The sequence below is a fragment of the Anomalospiza imberbis genome, chromosome 21, assembly GCF_031753505.1.
Source record: "Anomalospiza imberbis isolate Cuckoo-Finch-1a 21T00152 chromosome 21, ASM3175350v1, whole genome shotgun sequence".
In the NCBI taxonomy this organism is placed as follows: Eukaryota; Metazoa; Chordata; class Aves; order Passeriformes; family Viduidae; genus Anomalospiza; species Anomalospiza imberbis.
In genome coordinates, this window is record NC_089701.1 from 2,122,167 (window position 1) to 2,142,552 (window position 20,386).

The 20,386-nt window shown below is 45.7% G+C and overlaps 1 protein-coding gene across 2 annotated transcripts; it reads left to right on the forward strand.

The window, feature by feature from the left end:
• The first annotated feature begins 9,827 nt into the window (after positions 1-9,827).
• Positions 9,828-20,198, forward strand: TRAF1 (TNF receptor associated factor 1). 2 transcript variants are annotated; one of them, XM_068211011.1, is made up of 10 exons: positions 9,828-10,099; positions 10,854-10,938; positions 12,717-12,815; positions 13,708-13,869; positions 16,149-16,220; positions 16,803-16,868; positions 17,092-17,517; positions 17,992-18,169; positions 18,738-18,886; positions 19,959-20,198. In XM_068211011.1, the coding sequence occupies exons 1-10, from the start codon at positions 9,924-9,926 to the stop codon at positions 20,172-20,174; spliced, it is 1,629 nt and encodes a 542-aa protein (XP_068067112.1). In that variant the 5' UTR covers positions 9,828-9,923; the 3' UTR covers positions 20,175-20,198. The 2 variants fall into 2 exon arrangements, with proteins under 2 accessions (XP_068067112.1, XP_068067110.1); XM_068211009.1 differs by having other exon boundaries at positions 9,829-10,132.
• The last annotated feature ends 188 nt before the right edge of the window (positions 20,199-20,386 follow it).

Here is a 20,386-nt window from a genome sequence, read left to right on the forward strand (position 1 = left end):
TCTTAGGAATATCTTGATCCAGAACATTTTAGAAGTGGAAAGAAGATAGTCAGAGATGATGCAATTTTTAATTTTGGCTCTGTGAGTATTTGACTTTTTTTTTTATCCTCCAAACTTTCTAAGAAGCACTAGAAGCTCGCACTGTGTCCAGTAATAACTGGATCTAAATTCAAACTGCAGGGAGCTGTACATGGAAATGCTCAGTGGGGCTGTCTAGACAGGCCACCAGTAAACATTTCTGCTTCTGAGCTGGTGGCTGTGTATTGTGAGACCTAATTATCTCTTTAAATGACAAGGAGCATGTCTTGTTTTCACAGGTGACTTTAGACATTTAAATTCTATTAAAATAATAGATAAATATTAATAAATCTATTGATTTTTAGTGAACCAGACTGCAAAAAAAGGCTCCTGAAGACCAGTTATTTAAAAATAACACATAAAAATGCTGCTCTTAAATATCAAATTGCAGTCACTAGTTTTAAAAAAAAACTTTAATCTTATTTGTTATCTGTTTTTATTCAGAATAAATGATCCAGTATATCACTGAGATCAGTAAAATACTTCAAATGCATGTATTTAAAAGGGAACTTTTGTACAGATAATTAGCCAGGTGTAGGATGGAGGTGTGTACAGGTCCCAATGTCAGGAAGATTTACCTTCCCCACGTGGCTGGCTTGACTTTCACAGCAAAACCACGTGGGGGAAAGGCATATCTGTGTCTTCATCTGCCTCCACATGCAAATGATGTTGGCAGATTTCTGCAGGGCCTCGTTAGCAGGACAAGAGAAAATGGAAGTGACATGGGAGTGATTTTAGAGCCCAGTGCCAACCTTAGTGCCTCATGGTCAGAGAGTTCTGAGGCACCAAACAGCCCCCAGGATTAATCCCAGCAAACATGGAAATTCTTGGAATAATCACTGCTTAGGTGACTCATCTCTATTATGAAATGGAAATTATTTCAAAGCACATTCTGTCCTTCCAAGCTTGCTGTGGATTCTGGACACCAGAGCTTTTCTCTCTGAATTGTACACAGTGTTTTTCTGTTCCTTGCTTGTTTATGTCTGTGATGTGCAAGTCTCCAAATGTTCCAGCCTTTGAATCCCCAGCCAACAGCTGTAGTGCTTCCAGAAAAATTTGCACTTCCCTGCCCCACTGCTGCAGTGCTCCCCAGTGTCAGGTGGCTGCTCTGCCTCCCTGCTGGTGAAGTGGCCTCGAGAGCTGAGTGCTCCTGCCCACGTTTATCCCCACTTTTCCAAAAAAAATGGATGGCTGACCTTGCTTCACAGATAATCTCTGAAAGCAGATTCTCTAAGGGCAATTAAATAAGTTTGGGCATTATACTTTTATTCCTTTTTCATATATTTCCCTTTGAATAAGGAAATTCAGCAGACGCCATTCAAATGTGATTCTCCCTGGGTACTCTTGGCAGGCCTGAGTTGGTTGAATTCCAGAGATTATAACAAATCTAAGGGTTAATACTGTGTTATCCTTTAGCTCTTTTAAAAATACCTATTTCTGTGCGTTTCCATTTGTATTTTACTGGCTTTTAGACAGCTAAGCATCGCAAACTGAACTCGTTTCTCTTTTCATTGCAACCAGAAATTAATCTCAATGGCCCAAGCTGGTGAGTGACTTGAATAGCCCAAATTCCAGCCTGTTATGCACAGTGACATGTGAAACTCACACTTTGGTCTGGGCTGAAAGCTGCTGGGCTGTGCCAAAGAGCTGTGACTAATTTAGGGAGAGAACCAATGGGTGACTTGCTCTGGCCATTGTTCCCCAAGCAGGGAAGAAGTGATTTTGTGTGTAGAATCTTTCAGGACATGCCACAAGCCCTAGGTAGTCTTACTCAACCCAGTGCTCTGTCAAAAATGGTGTGGAATTAGGAATACCTGACAATTTTAGAAGGGGAATGGTAAATCCCTATTGCAGGCTAGTATTATTCTGAATACCTCCATAGTGACTGCCATAATTCTCTCCTGTCTGACCTCAACACATATATTAAATACTAGGTGGAAGAGAAAAATGCTTCCACGAGCTAGGAGGGTGCAAGTCCAAGTTACCACATAATTCCACTCTCATCTGAAATCATTTAGGATGGGAAAAACATTCACTTCATCACAGTGAGTTTGTTCAGTGCATGCAGGCAATGCAAAGCCAGAATACCACAGCAAAATTCTTTTCTGTATCTGCACAGCAATGGGGATGTTCAGTGTAGGGACAGTCCCTCTTCTGAATAAACAGCTGGAGCAATACAAAATCCTTGAATAAAATCCTTAGTAAGATTTCTTTCAAGTTCAAAACTCTTGTAATAAACAATATCAAACACCCATTTCCACAAAGGAAGAGTTGTGGAATCAGCTGGCAGAGGTCTGTAGGTCCATTTACAGAAGGGGTGTCAGGAGATGAGTGAACACAGAGTAAGGAAATCCATTTTTTTTCTTTTGAGTGGGGACTATTTTGTAATTAAAAAAATCACTGTCCAGGAGCTGCCAATTTGGTGTCCATCCATGCTGGGTTGTCTCACTTGACCCTGCCTAGAGAGGCCTATTTTCAGTCTGTGTAAATGTTAATGTTTAGACATGTCTCCCAGCAAAATGTGTTCTTAATCTGCTGTTGAATTCTTACATCAGAACACACAGAAATTTAGCTTGGCTGTCAGTTATTTTCCAGTAAAACACCCACCTTATAGCAGTTACATATGCTTTCAATTTTTAGGATATTTAATAATGTTTTCATCTCTAATTAAGAGAAATATCTGGGTTTGGCTCTTTCATTCTCCTGGGAACCAAGAGTTTGCTTTTGCCAGTTGCTGGATCATTACAGAATTCCAGTCCTTGTGTTAAATTTTGCTTTTCAAGTTCTGAATGAACTTGGAATTTGGATACGTGTTTAAGCAGCAACCGATTTCCTGGAAAATACTAAACTGGATTAAACACCACAACTCTCATAAAAAGAACATTCAAGTGTAGAAAACAATAGCAGAGAGATCCTGAGTAAAACTTGCTCTATTCAACCCTTTCTTTTCTATCCCAGGAAATATTTGTTACACACAGGGGGTTATTTATAAAATGGTTATGTTTACCCACATTCAGAGCTAGAAGTCACGAAATGCAGATTATCCCTAAGGTGCTGTGGTTCATACTATAGTTCCTTTGTTTATTTGCTACTTGACAGCTAAAAGGGGCAATTTCTTTTACAGGAAAAGTAGACAAAAAGTTATACTAGACACACTTAAAATCAGCTGAGATATTAAAACCCCAAAAATGGGATTTACAGTGGAAAATCTATTTTCTCTCAAGGGCAGCAGCCCCACTGGTGCCAGTTTAAAGGACTCCAGAGCACACAGATGTTCAGAGCTGGGTTTAGTGCTCTGAGGCTGGTTCCAAGGAGCCCTGATACGGACTTGAATTGTCTAATTTGGCTTTACAAGAGGAGCCCCAGCAGCACATTCTTTCCACTGGCAGTTCCTTGTTCCCTGCAGTTTGTACCATGAGGAGCACATCCTCAGCTAGAACAAATCAGTGCCATTAAAATTATTCTGGAGGAGCTACACTTGTTATCTACACCTGCAGATACAGGATTTCTTCAATTGAAGCACAAAAAAACCAGTGGGAAAATTGCTTTCCAAAGAGGAAATATGTCAGGAGCACCTCACCCATCCCCACTGAAGGAGATGCACTGTGCCAGTTTGTACCTGCTGAAAGGTGATTTGCAATGCACAGACATAAACTGAGGTGTTGGTGACAGGCTGGGCCTAAGTGGCAGCTGTGACTGAAGTCATTCCTTTGCTGCATGGCTGAGTCTGGCTCTGCCAGGGTCTGATTAGCCAGGTTTCCTTCATTACTTATAAAAAGCAATATGCCATAAAAATGTCATTTTCACTGCTTAAATCATAACATTTTCCATTAAAACCTTCTGCCATAATGTCCTAGAGGATATTCATCCCCAGGCTCTGACAGGGAGGTAGAAATGGGTATTCATTTCCAGCAGCAGTGAATTCCAACAGTTTGAAGTCACCAATCTATGTAATATTAAAGGGTGGGCTTTTTTTCTAAGCTTCTGTTTTGGTCAGGAATCTCAAAAACAAGGTAGGATCAAAAGCTTCCAATGGAGCCATGAGGGATCAGAGTAATCCATGACATAATTTAGCAGGATTCCAGTATTCCATAGCAGAAACTGGGAGAATGTATCTAAACCTACATGAGCTCCTGGGTATCCCTGCCCTGATCCTGCCAATCCCCATGCCCAGTTCTGAACTGGGATTAGTCCCAGCCCAGAAACACTTCCCAGGGGAGTGCCTGGGCTTTGAAACAAGATATTCATGATAAGGAAAACTGCTGGATGTGAGTTTAGAGAACCAGATTTAGGAAATGCTGCATTTCCTTCCAGTCCATGTCTTGCCCCAAGGAACCCCAAGCTTTGCTTGTGAAGCCTCACCACAATTCCTGCTGCCCTCCAAAGCCAGGCTTTGGTTGTTTTGGTTTCTTCCAGGCTTCCCCTGACCCCAGGCAGATGGGAGCATTCCCTGTGTGCCTCCTTTGCTGGCTTTGGGGTTCCAATACCCAGTTTGTGATTCACGTGTTGGACGCGGAGCTACAAGTTTTGTTTCCTTGGCCAGATTCCAAGGACGCTGCTGGGAACATGTCTGGGATTTTGGGCTCTTGGGTCCCATCACTGACACAGCTGCCAAGAGGTCTGGCCTCAGGAGAGGGCTCTTTTTATTCAGGAGTTTAAGCACTTACCTGTTTCCCCTATTCAGAATATTGACCTGTTAATCTTTTACCTGCTTTCCCCACTTCCAACTGTAATTTTTCATTCAGGCTCCTCCTATGCTTAAAATTTATTTTCCTTTCTCCTTGAGAATCCTCCTTAAAAACATCTTGGTTTGTGAACACTCATGGCTTTTCCTTCTTGCTGCAGCAGAGTTTTGGTGAGGGCTTTGTTTTCCCTTTACAACATGGATAAAGAGAATTTTGTTTTCCCCTTGTGAAACCTCAGATAACACTTGGGACTTCTGTGTTCCCTGGGTGTGTTGCCCATAAAATACAGGTACAAATAGACATGTCAGTTGTGGTGTGGCAATTACTCAGGACTATGAATCACACTGAAAAATACTATTGGAAAGCTGAGCCTGATGCTGTTAGTCATTCTGCAATAGCAAAGGGAATTATGGGCTCAGTGGAGGAGAAATGCAAGTTAGTGCAGAGTCTGCTTTCTGCTTCTGACATGTGGAAAACATCTTCAAAAATCTTTATTTTTCACTGTTCTTAGCAAAATGAGCAGCTTCTGAAAGGGTTAAAGGAGATTTGCCATAACCTTCACTTTCCCCTCAGTTCTTGTCATTTATGAGATTAATGAAGATATTAAGTAAATCTGATGTTTCCTTTTTCTGTTTCCACTAATTAGTCCCAGTCAATCAATAGAATACCCACATTTCCCCAGCTGGTTTAGAGTCAAAAGATATCTGAATCTGAACTTGTTTTTTCATGTCACATCCAGAGCTTTGGAAGAGTGTTTTGGCAGGCTTCCCCGTGGGCACAGCTCCCATTCCCAGAGTTCTCTCCAAAGCATAAAGAATGGAAATAAGCAGCTCAGAATTTTCCAGTTTAGCTCAGGCTCTGTGTACGTTAAGAGAAACAGAAGCACAACCACAAGTACAGCAAAACCCTTCATGTGGCCAGAGAGCTGAGCTTCAGCTGGGGAAACTGGCACAAACTGGTCCATGCTGGGCTCACATGTTGCAGCCCACGTTTGTCCTGCTGTGGGGGGACAGTGACTGAGGCATGAGACCACCAGGGAGCTTCTCCACATGAAGAAGATCTGCCTGGTGGCCTAAACTCAGAGGCAGCCTCAGAAATCTCTCAGTGATTTCCTCTGAAATGCTCTTGCTTGTAGGAAACCATCAAGGCCACTGTGATAGAGAGAAATACTTTCATTTTCTCTCTGCTCTTCAGGGTGATTCCTTGGCTTGGCTTGTGGAAACTGCTTAAGTGAGTGACTGAAATAAGCCACACACACACACACACACACACACATATGTATATGTGAAGTGTCTATTTTTTGGGTGCTTTTCTCCTGTCAAATGCTGGAGAGGTGCTCCAGAGCATCTATTCTTTTGGAGGAAAAAATTCCTAGGATGATACTGTCTTACAGAAAATATGATCTGGGAAAAATCCTGAGCAGAGCAGGGATGAGGAAAATAAAATCGATTCCTGATGTCTCTTTGAGGGTTACAGTCCAGCTCTTATGAAACTTAGTGGGAAATTTTCCTGTTCTTGTAATGAGAGCTGGGCTGGTCCTTGGGGCATCACCATAACAAAGCAGAGCTACAACTGGTAGTAGGCACAGACAGATAAAACTGAAACATGTAAAAAGATTTTATTAGAGACAAGAGGTTGAATTGTGGCAAAGCTGTCAAGTTTGCTGAGGAGAACAATAATCAGATTTAATGATTCTTCTTTTTCTAATCTTGAATTGGTGGAACCTCACAGACACTCTGTTCCATTCAGAAAACAAGTAATAGTGTGGAAGTTACAGAGCTCCTTCATATCAGAGCTCTGAACAGGCAGGAATCTTGACTTGAAGCACTGAGCTCCAGTTCCTAGAAGTACTGGATCTCATGGGCACTGGATTTGCTTTTACTAGCAAATTTTCCTTCCTGTGTTTTACCCATTTTTCAGGTTTTCCTAGAACAAGTGCACATTTCCAGCTAATTTATACTAATTGAAAATCATGTTTTCATAGAATGTGACATCCCTATCTTAAACATCTCTCTGAAGTGCAATTCTCCTTTTGACTACAATCTTTAAAACCCAGAGCATCTGAGCCTAAATCCTATTTTCAATGTCCTATTAAATTTGTAGCATTAAAAGTCTCAACACCTTGGCTTATTTTTAAAAGGTGATATTAAATATGGGAATATATTCCCTTATGCACTTTTTCCCTAGCATATAAAATGATCATTCCCCTTAAATAGTAACACAGTGCCCTGCAATGCTGAGCACTGCTGGAATGGCTCTAAAGTAAAATTAAGCTTCAAATTTTAATCTCTCTCTCTGAACCACATCCTGTTTTCAGTTAACTGATCTCATATGGGGGAAATTTACCACAGGAAATCTCTCTAGTTTGGAAAGTACCAAAACCTTATCTTTAGTTTCTTTGTGTAATTCAGCACCTTTGGAGACAGAGGTGTAACAGAATCACAGAAACACTCAAGAAGTCTCAAAGCAAGAGGAAAGGAGTGAGTTAAGGGCACAGGGAAGAGGTGGAGCTGCCACTTCATCCCTGAACCTGACCCTGTGGTGTAACACTGATCATTCTAAAATTAACATCTCACACCTCTTCATATCCCCAAAGTTTGAAAAACCACATCTAGAAATCTTTCCGTTTCTGAAAGAGATTTTAACTCACATCCTGGCAGAAACTGCCCGATTAACTTACAATGAATTTTAACAACCCAAATGAGGGCAAATGGGTCAGGCCAAGGCCTCACTGGGGCTGTGTCACACTTTCCCCATAGCTTTGAGTTAACACCCAGCCCTGGTGACTCTGAACTACAGATCTCCATCACATCAGCACCTCCAGACACGCCGCAGATCAGCACAGAGGGGAAGGAAGTGTCTGTTGTGTCTGTCTGTGCCAGACTTGAGGCAAACGCTGCTGAACACGAATCCCTCAGCAGGCAGCATGCACCCACGGGGACCTGCAGCGGTGGCTCCTGTCAGGGCAGCAATGCACAGCCAGTGAAGCACCCAGAGAAACACCTCTGCTTTTCACTGTGAATTCTGAGCAGGGCCTCACCCCCAGGGATGTTCCCCACAAGGAAGAGTGAACAGATTTGCATGTACAACTCTTTTTCTGACTGAATCCTCTGTCAGATCTAGAGGGGGTGGCAGCGAAGGGAGCTGTGTCAGGGGTACAGAGGTCCATTACTCTGCTGATAATGAAACTTTGCTTTGTAGAATCTTTACTGCACTCTAAGAAGGCTTTGCAGACATTGCTGGACTCCTGCGTTCCCCTGCTGTGCTAGCCCGGGCTGCGTTGGAGGGTGAGGCAGAGCGGGGCTTCCCCGGCGAGGTTTCCCGGAGGCTCCAGGCTCCCGTCCCGGACCGGGGCACGGGCTGCCCCGAGCGCCCGGGGCCGTGCGGGGAATGTCGCGCTGTGACCGCGCTCTGGGCAGGCAGGACTTTCTGTCTGAGTCCCCATGGCAGACCCGGCACCCCTGCGCTTTCAGGAACCAGCCGCCAGATTCTCCATTTCAGCCGGCCGGGGGGAATTTGCCCCGGGGGCCTTTCCTCAGCCAATTCCCCAATTCCCCGTGCCCGCGGGCCGGGACAGCGCCGCTGCCCCGAGCAGGGGAAGCCCCGCTCCCGCCGGCCCCGGGGCGCGGCTCGGGCTCCCCGCTCCTCCCGGCCGGAGCGAGGCAGCATCGCCGACATCCAGCCCCGCCGCCCGGCCGCGGCTCCGGTACCCGCGGGGAGCGCCCGCCCGGGGCCGGCGGGCTCAGGTACGGGAGAGGCGGGGATGCAGGGGGGGGATGGACGGGAGCGGGAGGGATGGAGGGGAGCAGCAGGGACGGAGGGATGGAGAGGAGCGGGAGGGATGGAGGGGAGCGGGCCCCGCTGCGGAGAACCGCCCGCGGCCCCCGGACACACGGGCCCGGTGCCCGAACCGCGCCCCGGGAGCGCCCGGAGGGCAGCGGGGGCTGGCCGGGGGTCCTGGCCGCTCTCCGCCGCCCTGAGCCGGGATGGGCGGAGGGACCCCCGAGCCCGGCACGGAGCGCTCCGTGCCGGGGCTGCGCTCCGCGGGCGGTGCCGGTGGCGGCGGTGCCGGGGCCGGGCCAGCGGGCGGGGGGAGCCGTGAGCGCCCCGTCCCCCCGGCACCCACTGAAACACCTTCGGTTCCATGACGTTTGTGTTAACCGGCTCTAGTCCAGGGCTCCGGCAGGCCGGGCAGCCCCTGCGGTCACTGCGGAGCTCCCGCTCCGATGCCTGCAGAGGGAATTGGCCGAGCCAGGCCATGGAAATCGCTGCCTGTTCCCAGACAGAGCCTCCAGCCCGGGCTGTGCCCTGCTCACCTCACGGAGTCACACCGCCAGCCCGGCCTGCCCACGGCAGCCTGATTCATTTCTTTTCAGATTTCTCAGTCAGCGTGACTATTGGTAATGCTGAGACAGGTTATGGTGTGTCAGTACTGTTATGGGGGAAAAAAAAAAAAAAAAAGCTTTATAAAGGACTTATTATAATCAAACTGCACCAATTCCCTGGGTGAAAACCTTCCCTGGACTTTCCAAGAGACATCAGAATCGGTTTCGGCTGCATTTCCAAAAATATCCCACTGCACAGCAGACCAAACCAAACGGAATGTGCATGACACCTTGGCACATGTGGCTCCAGATGTGCCTGGTCAGAGCACAGCATCAAGGGCTTGTGGACTTGGGATTTCCTTTGTCATTTCACCACAAGTCTTATGACTTCATGAAAGTCACTCTCAACACACCAGCTGCTCAGTTTCTGTGTGTACGAAGTGAAATCACGAATTTTGAGAATTGATGTGGTTGGGGATTCACTCTGCAGAAACAATCCTGTGTGATGAGGACTGATGGGACTGTAGCTCATCTTTCTACAAGCTAAAAACTCTAGAAAGAAAACCCCAACCCTCCCATTTTAGGACCCTGGCTATTTTTGTGTCGTGTTTGAGGGAAATTTTAAAGGTCTACAGTAATTTCCTGCTGGTGCCAGGTCAAACCCCACTGTGACATTTGGTCACGCCTGTCACTGCAGACCCAGCCGAGCACAGCGAGGTGACTGCTCAGCTTTGGGGCTGCTTGGGGACTCTGGTGCGTCCTCTCCCATCCAAGTGAGTGTGTGCCGTGTTTGAACACCTGGATTTTATCTCCTCTCGCTCAGTGCTCACTTCAGATGGCTGAGAACAGCCCCAGGAGCCTGCAGGACCCCCCCGGCTCTGCCCCTGACGAGAACGAGTTCCCCTTCGGATACCCCACCAGCATCTGTGAGGACGTGCCTGGGCAGAAGTTCCTGTGCAGCAACTGCAACAACATCCTGAAGAAAGCCCTGCAGACGCTGTGTGGGCACCGGTACTGCTCTGCCTGCCTCACCTGGATCGTCAGGTAGGTGCTGGGCTGTGCCCGGGGCACTGCCAGGGCCACGCCCGTGCCTGCGGCGCTCCCGGAGCTGGGCTGTGCCACTGGGCTCTGGGGCTCTCTGGCCTGCTGGCATTTTCCTGCCTGCAAGGATTTTCCATGGTGGACTGCAGGATTTTCCCTGCCTCCTCCTTGTTTCCACCATGGAAGCCTCTGGGGCATGATGGAGTTTTTCTGTCTGTGATATAATAATTCTGATTTAACCTTGAAGAACTGGTCCAAGGCTGACTTGGCATCCTTCTGTGGCAATTTGCAGCCCTTTAACAAAGGATGTCATGGGGTTTTAGTGAATATAATGTCATGTATGTCTGTATCTGTCTGGGCAAAATGGGCGTTTCCTGTGTTTTAAGAGACTTCAGTTTTCACATTCTCTTTCCTACTGGGAGTTTTTGAATCATTCATGGCATAAATAGTTTTCCATCTTTATTCCTATTGATGGTTCAGGCTGCCCTTATTTTACTGAAATACAGTTAAGATTGATGGGCATAGTCCCGATCTTGAAGAAGAGAAGAGCAAAACTTTTTTAACATCAGCGTGTTCAAGAATTGGCCTTTAGTGAACAAGGACTATGGATTCTGAGTGGAAATCACAATTTTCATGGTTTTATTTGTGTCAGTGCCTATACAGAGACCTCCTAAACTGCAGTGCACCAATGGATTGGTATTTAATTTTTCTTTCTTTTTGCCAGAAACAATAAAAATGCAATTTGCCAGAAATGTAAAGAGGAAGATCCCAACACTTTAGGTGAGGAAAGCCTATTGGCAGAAGAAAGGGTAAGTTGTAGTTCACAGATCATTAATTTATCAATAACCATTCTCTGTAGTCATCATTGGACTGGAGTTCAGAAGGGAAGAATATAAAATGCAGTAGCAACTGATAGTTACACATTTTAACTTAAGCTTTAATAACTTGGATTTCCCAGAGTTTTTGATTTTAAAAAGTGTAATGGCAGCCTCAGGACTTCCCAAATCCAGGTTCTGCAATGTAAAATCCCAAACTCTTCCATATCATTAACTTTTTATTGTCTCAAAGTTACTGGTGCTTTCCTACTTGTAATAATATGTCTTAACTGTTACTGATCATCCTCAGGAAGTACTTTAATGGATTTTCCAACCTCATGGTTTCTTGTACCCTTCAAACATGAAGCTGCACATAATAATTGATACAAACTATGCTCTGGCCAGTGTTTCATCTATAATTTAATGGTGCAGATCTCTTCGTGTGTGATTTTCCTGGCAAGCTGCTGTGCTGTTCTGTATCCCAAATGCAAACTGGGCCCTAAGGCCCAGTCGCAGCCTGTCCTTTTCCCTCCCCTCTGATTACATGCAGGGATATCAACAGACACATAATCTGTCTAAATTTTTTAGGGGGAGATGAAAACGAATAGGCAGCTGACAGTGGCATAAAAGCCAAAGTTTAGAAAGCAGCAAAATAATGGATCTGCTGCTGATGCTGCACTTGGTGATATCCCAGAAAAATAAAAAAAATCCTCAATTCTGGAATGAATTTCCCAGTGACAGATTTCCTGCACAAATAGGGGCAGCTGAGCCCTTCTGGGCTCACTGTGCTTTGCCTGTCAGTTTGGGATTTCTCTGCTGTGGGATGTGTGCTGGGAGTTTCTGCAGGTGGGGGCTGTGAACCCACCCCACCCGGGGCTGCCTGGCAATTCTCTGCCTGCTGCGTGTCCAGGCTCCAGGAAGGGAGAGGAGCTGCCTGTGTGCAGCCTTCCCAACAGATGCTGGCTGGATTTTCAGGAACTTTGAGATGTGGGCATCGTTTGTAGAACTTTCCCCTCTCAATCCTTGCTCTGTGTTATTCCGTGTGAAATCTGCATCTCCCTGCACTGTGCTTACCTGCAGACTATCCAAAAACGCCTTTAACTGTGGCAGGGCTTCTTCTTGTGCCAGGATCCCTATTTTAGTGCAAGAGGTAATATTAAAGTGTGCAGTATTTCATCATTACACAACAATTGTACAATTCCTCGTGTTTAAATAACACAAAAATCTACGTAGTGCAAAGGACAAACCTCTCTCCCATCTGGTTCATATTTTTTTTAGCACGCGGTGTCTGCTAAATGAGCACAGCCCTGATCTGAGCAGTGCTCTCAGTGCAGCGACTCTCAAGTCCTCTCTGCAGCACGTTTAGGAGGTGTTAATGACCCCGATAATGAAAAGCATTCATTAAGGGACCCCACAGTCAGGGTCCTGTCAGCACATCGCTGCGTGTGAAATATTTCAGGCTCCTGTGAAAAGAAATGCAAAATAAAAGCTGTAGTTGGCCGGGCTTATTTTCAGTAAATTAATATCGTGACAAAATAGATTATTTTTGAGTGCTAAGAAATCAATTATTTAATAATTATTTGGGCTTCTAGTACACTAAGATTAACTTGCCAGGTCGCTGAGACTTATGCAATACAGTAAATGTAAAAAAAAAAAAAAAAAAAAAAAAGATTTATCGAGGTGTGGATTTCTACCACCCTATTCCTATTCCGAGGATGCATCCAAAAGTACTTTCTCACCAATGTTTTTTCCTTACTTTGTTTTCTTTGCAGGCTTTTGGTGATGCTGCCATTAATAAAGAGATTTCTGAACTCAGAGTCCACTGTGTGACCCTTGGGTGCAGCTGGTCTGGTATCATGAAAGATTTTGAAGTATGTTCAAAGAGAGTTTATTCAGATGAATATGGAGTGGGGACAGAGAGGCAATGAAACCAGGATATCAGCAGACACAAATGAATGCAGTTAATTGGAATCGGTGTCAGTATTGTGATTTATACCAATGTTTTTGTCCAAAAATGTGCCATTAATCTCTGCAAGGTTGGGACTGGATGATCTTTAAGGTCCCTTCTAACCCAAACCATTCTGTGCTTCTGTGACTAACTTTAGTAGGGCTTTGGCAAAATCCAGAACATTCTGAATGAAACTCACATTTCACAAACTTACATCAACTTGATCTTTTATCCAGTGGTTTCCTCATTATTTAAATGCAAGGCTGCTACAAGCAGGTGGTGACAGGGCAGAGCACTTCAGTCTCCAGGACACTGTTCAGGCAATGTCCTTGGCATGTTTTCTAAGAGAAAAAAATCCCTCCTGTGTCAATGTATTGATTGTATTCATCATTCTTTTCAGACTAATCGGAAATGCCTCAGTTAAAATATTTAAATGGGCAAGATTTGTGAATGTGACATGCAAATCTGAGTAATGAATATAAGGGAGAAAGCTGGGACCAGGATCATGTTGTTTTTAAATAAAAGCCCTAAGGGAGGTCTCGTGTTTGAATTTACCAAATGTTGTTTGGCTTTGGTTTTGACATTTTTAAAAAATTAATGAGTAACAATAAAAAAAGCCCCAGTAAAGTTGGTGAATTTTCCACCAGTAATCTCAGGAACTTTGTGTAGTGGGACTTTACCCAAGCTTAGGAGAAATGCAGATCAGAGCCCTGGGCTGCCAGAACAGAGATTATTTATAGATAAATGTGAATATCTATTTATAGCTATATGTGAATGAGCACTTCACATGTTGCTTTATAACTCTTTACTTCCAGGAGCATCAGAGTTTATGTGAATATGCTTTGATCCCTTGTCACACTGGCTGTGGGCACGTGGTGATGAGGAGGAAGCTGGCAGATCACTTGGAAAATGGCTGTGTCAATAATGTGACAGTGTGTCAGCAGTGCCAGTGCAGCCTGGCCAGCTCTGAATGCCAGGTAAGAACATTTCTCTCTCAAATAAAGGCTTCTTATTGATGGTCTCAATGACCTGTGGTGCCATTTCCCCATCCTGATTTCGTTGCACTCAGGGAATATTTAATTTTCCCGAGTTTGATCATTTTTCCACACAAGTGTTGGAGGGAAAAATGGATGTGACAATCTGCTGGTGATGTGACAAAGTGCCCATGTGCTCCCCTGGGCTTGGGCAGCCCAGGTTTCAGCTCCTGCCTCAAAATGAGTCCTGGTGTGAGGCAAGAGAAAACCAGAAAAGCACAGACAGCAGCAGGGAGGGGGTCTTGAAAGTGGCTGAAGTTTATTCAAACTAAAACTATTCACAAATGTGTAGGGCAGGATTCTGTCAGATATTATTTCTGTTAGATCTGACCAGGTGTAAATCTCCAAATTATCAGCAGTGTCCACAGACCAGGAAGATCTCACTCTGAACCTGCCACAGATTCAAGCAGTGCCCATTCAAATATATTTGCTTTGTATTTTTTATGTTACTTGCTCAAAACAATGAATATTGTTCCCTCCTAATGATTTCAAGAGAATAATTGCCAGCCTTGCAGTTGGGCATGGTGATTAAAGACCCACACTTGAATATTGTGTGAATATTTCAGAGATGTAAATAATTCTGTGTGTCCAAAGTGTCACAAATTGGTGCCTTTCAAATACTCAGCTGAGAGATTTATAAGGGATTATGAGTCCTCCTGGGGTAAGAATGGGGTGCTCTGCTAAAATCTGCTGCTTCTGCTTGTGCTCCTCTCTTGGAGTCCTGGGTGCTGAGAATTTTAAACTTTCTGTGCTGAAGGGCACAGACCCCCAAGAAAATCCTATATTTGACCTGAGGCCGTGGAGAAGGCTTCCAAAATTGATTGACAGCACTGGGATGATGCGCGTGGAGTTGGATTGGAAGTGTGTAATATCACAGGGTGGAAAACAAGTGCCTTCCATCCCGACCTCCACAGAGGCAGAAAAAAGAAGCCAAAACCCGGCATTGCTCATCCTTCCCTGACCTGCAGAGAGAGGAGAGCCCGGAGCCAGGCTCATCCTCCCGGTGCTAAACCCAAAACTGTGAACACCAGAAGGTGGCAACAGGAATTCCTGCCAGCCTTCCTGAGTGCCAGCTGGGGCTGCAGGGGGAACCTGAGCCCGCTGTGCCCCTCCTCTGCTCAGGGCTCCCTGCAGCCCCAGCGCCTCCAGAGCTCTTTTCCTCCCACTCAGCCACCACCTAATTCATATTTTGGTTGGGAAACCTTGGTAACCGAGCAGGGGGTTGGCCTTGAGGTGTGGCTCCTTTAGTGTGTGTAGAATTCTGGTTACAGGATCTGCTTTAATGAATTTGCACTGAGTTCAGAATTGTGATTATTTGTGGGTTTTCCACGTGTCCACAACCCTCTGGGAGAAAATAGTAAATTTTGGGTGCTGCTCTTGCTCTCTTCATTTTATTCATTCAGTTTAAGGTCTTGTGATTTTTTTTTTTTTGTATTTCTCTATTTTTAAATAAACTTCTCTCCTCTGAAGGAGAGTGTCTCTCCCCCTCAAGAAATTTGTGATATGAAGGAGTAAAAGAGCAGAAATTAATAAGATCACTGGCAAGATAAAGAGTGTTAAAAAATGGGTTAGAGAGTGAGAAAAACCCGTGGCTGCATTTCTGAGAATCGAAAGGGAAACCTCAGAACTGGTGTGCAAAGGAGCTTGTGAAGATTAAAGCCACCCCCGCTGCAGAGTGTGAGGGCAAAGCTGGCAGTTGCTGTGTTAAATACAAATATTACAGAACCAGTGGCAGGGGGATCCCTTCACCCTCCCTGGAGGCAGAAACGGCAGGAGGGCCCCTGTGAGTGGAGATGCATTTTCTGTAGCACATCACGATGGAGAATTTGGATTCCAGCCTCCAAAGTTTCCATAAGCAGGATGCAAGAAGGGTCTGCACGTTGAGCAAAGTGTATGAAGTCAGCACGGGAAGAGTTTATATTTGAATTATATTTGAATTAGAATTTATATTGGAGTTTCCTGTGCTGTAACCTGTTTATGTTCATATATGTATATCTGTATATATTTGAATTTCCTGTTCTGCTGGTCATTGCTGTTTTCCTGTTCTGTAACCCCCTGCTTGTCACTGCATGTATGTGAGTGCACATTTTTGTGTGTGTGCACATAACTCTGAACCTGGCAACACTTGCACATTGCCAGTCTTGTATGCAATATCCCAGGGTGACCTTTAATTCAATAATTAAATAAGGCACTGACTTTTTCCCTTTTTGTTTTAATGACAGGAGCATTCATGTGAAGGCAGTTTATGCAAGGAACAAAAACCTGTGCAAACAGAAGCAGCATCAAAGGAAAAGGTGGGTGAAAGATGAGGGAGTGCAATGCAGCTTTATTTCAATTAATAAAATTACCGCTTGTTCATTTAGATTAAACGAACAGCTGAGAACATCTTCAGATCCAGCAGTTGTTTCTGGCTGCTCTTTACATCCCAGCGAAGCCCTGCTGACTGCCTTCCCTCCCCTGCTCCCACAATTACCTTCACTAAATTATCTTCTCAATTAACCTTCTAAAATATTTGTTCCCTCTCATACCTTGAGTGAGAGCCTCCTGACCAGGAGTGTGCTGTACAGCATCTTCTTTGTGAGAAATTGTTGCCAGGTGATCCCTGCGCTCATTAAATTGTGTTCTGTCGTTATGGGGTCTGGGAGATGGGCACCTCACTGCCAGGCTGTGTGCAGGAAACTTGCTCTCAACCACACTCTTAATTGATTTACCATCAATTTTCAAAGCTGGTTGGGCACTGGAAGCTGTGGAATTACCTTGATTTGAATTAATCTGATTTATAGCTGCCGGGTTTGTGGCTTAGGTGTTTGTAGGGAAATAAAAGAATTCCCTTCAATTGGTTTTGATTATTTCCTCTGCATTTTTTTTTTCAACAGAGCTACTCTACATCCTCATCCAACAAGGATAGCTGTTGTTTTTCTGAAGTTGGCTGTTCATTTAGGGTGAGTGAAACAAGTCTCTTCAGGCATGGTCCACCCTGGTTTGGACATTCCCTTCAGGGAAGTGTCTCTCAAAACAGAATCAGCACTTTTGATGCCAGATGATGGAGCTGCACCTGCACCTTGCAGTTTTTCCATGGCCCAAGGAGCTGAAGGGTTGCTGGGTTTGTCCCCGGGGCAGCTGTGGTGGCCGTGGAGGGTGCAGTGACAGCGTTGTCTCTTCCAGGGAAGCAAAGAGAAGATCCAGGAGCACGAAAACTCCGCCGTGGGGGCCCACATGCTGCTCCTGCTGCAGCACATGAGGCAGCTGCAGGGAACCCTGTGCTCCAAGGGCTTCTCCCCACGGCCAGAGCTGAACTTGAAGAGTGCAGGAAAAAGCATCTGTGACCTGCAGATCCCAGCAGGGCTGGAGCTCAGCAGGGATCCAGAAATGGACTGTTTCCCTGGATCTTCCTCTGTCCCTGAGGATGAGTCTGTCCTGCAGCAGCTCATGAGGGAGAAGGTGATTTCTGAGCTGGAAAATAAGCTGCACGTGTTTGAGAACATTGTGGCAGTGCTCAATAAGGAGGTGGAGAGCTCTAACTTGGAAATCCTGGCCTTCAGGAGACAGAGTGAGCTGGACCAGAACATAATACGGGGCCTTGAACTGAAGGTAAAAATGACAGCAAGGATTGTCTGGGTGCTTGTTCTGTAGACAACAAATACTGACACACGTCAGGGGGAGCTGGGGTAAGGATCAGAACAGGAGTCTGAGCACTGAAGGGCTCAGGTCTGGACACACATTCAGGACCCTTTTGTTGTTTGATACATCTTCAAACGTGCATCTCTAATATTTGTTCTCTAAATCCACGTTTAGGTAGTGAGATACTCCTGAGAGTTTTGAGTGTTAGTTTGCCATGATCAGACTGTGAGCAGGCAGAAGAGCTGTTTAATTGCCTGATCCTTTCACAGCAGCATTTTGCCTGGAGGCCCAAACAACATCTCTGTGTGTGTTTTGACATATTGCTGTCACTTAGAAAAGAATCAAAGCAGAGCTTCCAGAACATGAGGACTCCAGAAGGATCCAGCCACCCCTGCAGCACAGCCTGGAGCAGGGGGTGACTGAGGACTGGTTTTTTTCTCCCAGATTGCAGAGCTGCACCGGTGCCTGACACAGAAGGACGTGGGCCTGAGCAGCCTGCACAAGAGCCTGCTGTTCTCTGAGCAAGCCTCCTACGATGGTATCTTCCTCTGGAAAATCACAGAGGTTGCCAGGAAGCTCCAGGACTCTGTGACTGGCAGGACAGTCAGTTTGTACTCCCCAGGTAAAGCACAAGATGGAGATGTGTGTTCACCAACCCCAACCCTTCAGAATCCCCCCTCCCCGTTTCTCCAGAACTCTGCTTCTTTCTGCTCGTGCCAGCAGGAGCATCTTTAAAACAGCTCCTTAAGCCAAGTTTGTGCAGAGATCTGTAATCCAGGGCACTGGGATGTGCTTTTCCAGAGGGCTGTGCTCTAGTTTGGGCTCTCATCCTGCCCTTTGCCCTCCAGCAGAGCTGCCTGCAGTGGATCCATCCCTCCTAGCCCTCAGCTCGGTGTCTGCTGGCACCACGTGGCTCCAGCTCTTTCCCATGTGGGAAGTAGCTGGATTAGGTAAATTACACTTGTGTGGCTAATAACAGGTAATTTTCACCAAGGTTTGAGGCACTAAAAGGATTCCAACCAGTGGGTTTTCATTGCTTGTAATCTCCAGGGGGTGCTGGTTTGTCTGTTCTCCTTTCTGTGAGAGCAAACCACGTCACACATTACCTTTTCCCATATGCCAGAACACACATTATGCTTTTTTTTTTCCCCAAAAAAACTGCTTTACTAATGAAAAGCTTCGATTTTCAGCTTTCTACACTGCAAAATATGGCTACAAGGTGTGTCTGAGGGTGTACCTGAACGGGGATGGGACAGGGAAAGGAACCCACATGTCCTTGTTCTTCGTTGTCATGAAAGGAGATTACGACGCTTTGCTCCCGTGGCCTTTCAGGCACAAGGTAAGAAGGGAAACCTTCCCACATCTGATCCCAGCCAAAAGTCAACACAAGGTGACTCTTTCCCTGGAGTTTTGTGGAAGTTGAGTGCTTTGCCACATCCCTTTCCGAAGGTGAGGAGCTGCCCTGCAGTCCCGGGTAAGATTTGTCTCTGACTGGAGTCCCTTGCAGGGAAAGCTGCTCCTGCTGATATTCCAAACTTTGCCAGGCGGGATTTTCACCACCAGAACGTGGTGTTTGGAATATTCCAACCTGTGTCCGCCTGGGCTAAAGCCAGACGCGTCTTCTCCTGGCTCTTGCTAAACACAGGTAAAATCAGTTTAGGAGGGAATTACGGTTTGCTGCCTGAAGGCATCAGAGGGGTGAGGTGAGAGTTCCACTTACAGAGGTGCCACAGATGTCTGATGTGATCCTGGTCTGGTTTTTTTTCCCCTAAGTGTGATCTGATAATGGCAGCAGCAGTTAGGAAAGCAGTGAAACCATGGCAGAGCCTGACCTCTGCTCCGGCACTTGACTTTGGGAGGTAATAATTCTGTAAAGCTTTCCTATAAATAGTTTTACTGCCAGTTAGAAGCAAAAAAAAATAGAAATCAAAGTTCCCAATTAAAAGATTATTACATATATTTCCTATTTCAAGGTATGGAACAGTGAGTTAATAAAAGGGGTGATGAGGTGGGAAGATTCTACTGATATTTAGGTTGTGTCTTTTACATATTTGTGCATGGGCAACCAAGCTATTTCTTCTGATTCCAAAGCACAATAACAGAATAAATGTAATGATTGTAACCAAACCCAGGGGCTGTTTAGGTTGTCAGGAGAGAGAGACTTTGGACTGTGCAGTTCTCTACCAAGGAATAATTCCTAACTTTATTCAATTCAATTTCATTTTGTCGGTAACAAAGTTTTAAAAACTTCATCTGGGCGTTCACACGAACTGACCTTGCTGGTTGGAAACATTTGTTACAGTTTGAATTTAATTACCAAATGAGCATCCAGCTGCTTTTGCAGCGCTCCTGTCCCTGCTTGCTTGGTTTTCCACTCCAGTAACTCCTCACTGCCACATTCTGTTTTTCAGGTGACATTTATGTTGCTTGACCAAAATAACAGGGAGCACATAATTGATGCCTTTCGCCCAGACCTGACTTCTGCTTCCTTCCAGAGGCCAGTGAATGACATGAATGTGGCCAGTGGCTGCCCCATGTTCCTGCCCTTGGCCAAGCTGCAGTCCCCCAAACACGCCTACGTGAGAGAGGACACGCTTTTCCTGAAATGCATCGTCGAAACAAATTAGCAAATCCCGAAGTGTGGTTGGCTGGGGCTGAATGCCAACAGATTATGAGGCAAAACCCCTCAGTTTGTGAGCTTGTGTTAGTTTGTGTGTACACAAAATCCCCAGAGCCTGCACCCCCTGACCCCACCGCCATCCCCTGGAGATGCCCCCGAGCAGCAGCAGCTGGCAGGGGCTTGTTTCACGGAGCAGCCAGCTCTCCTGGGTGAGGTGTC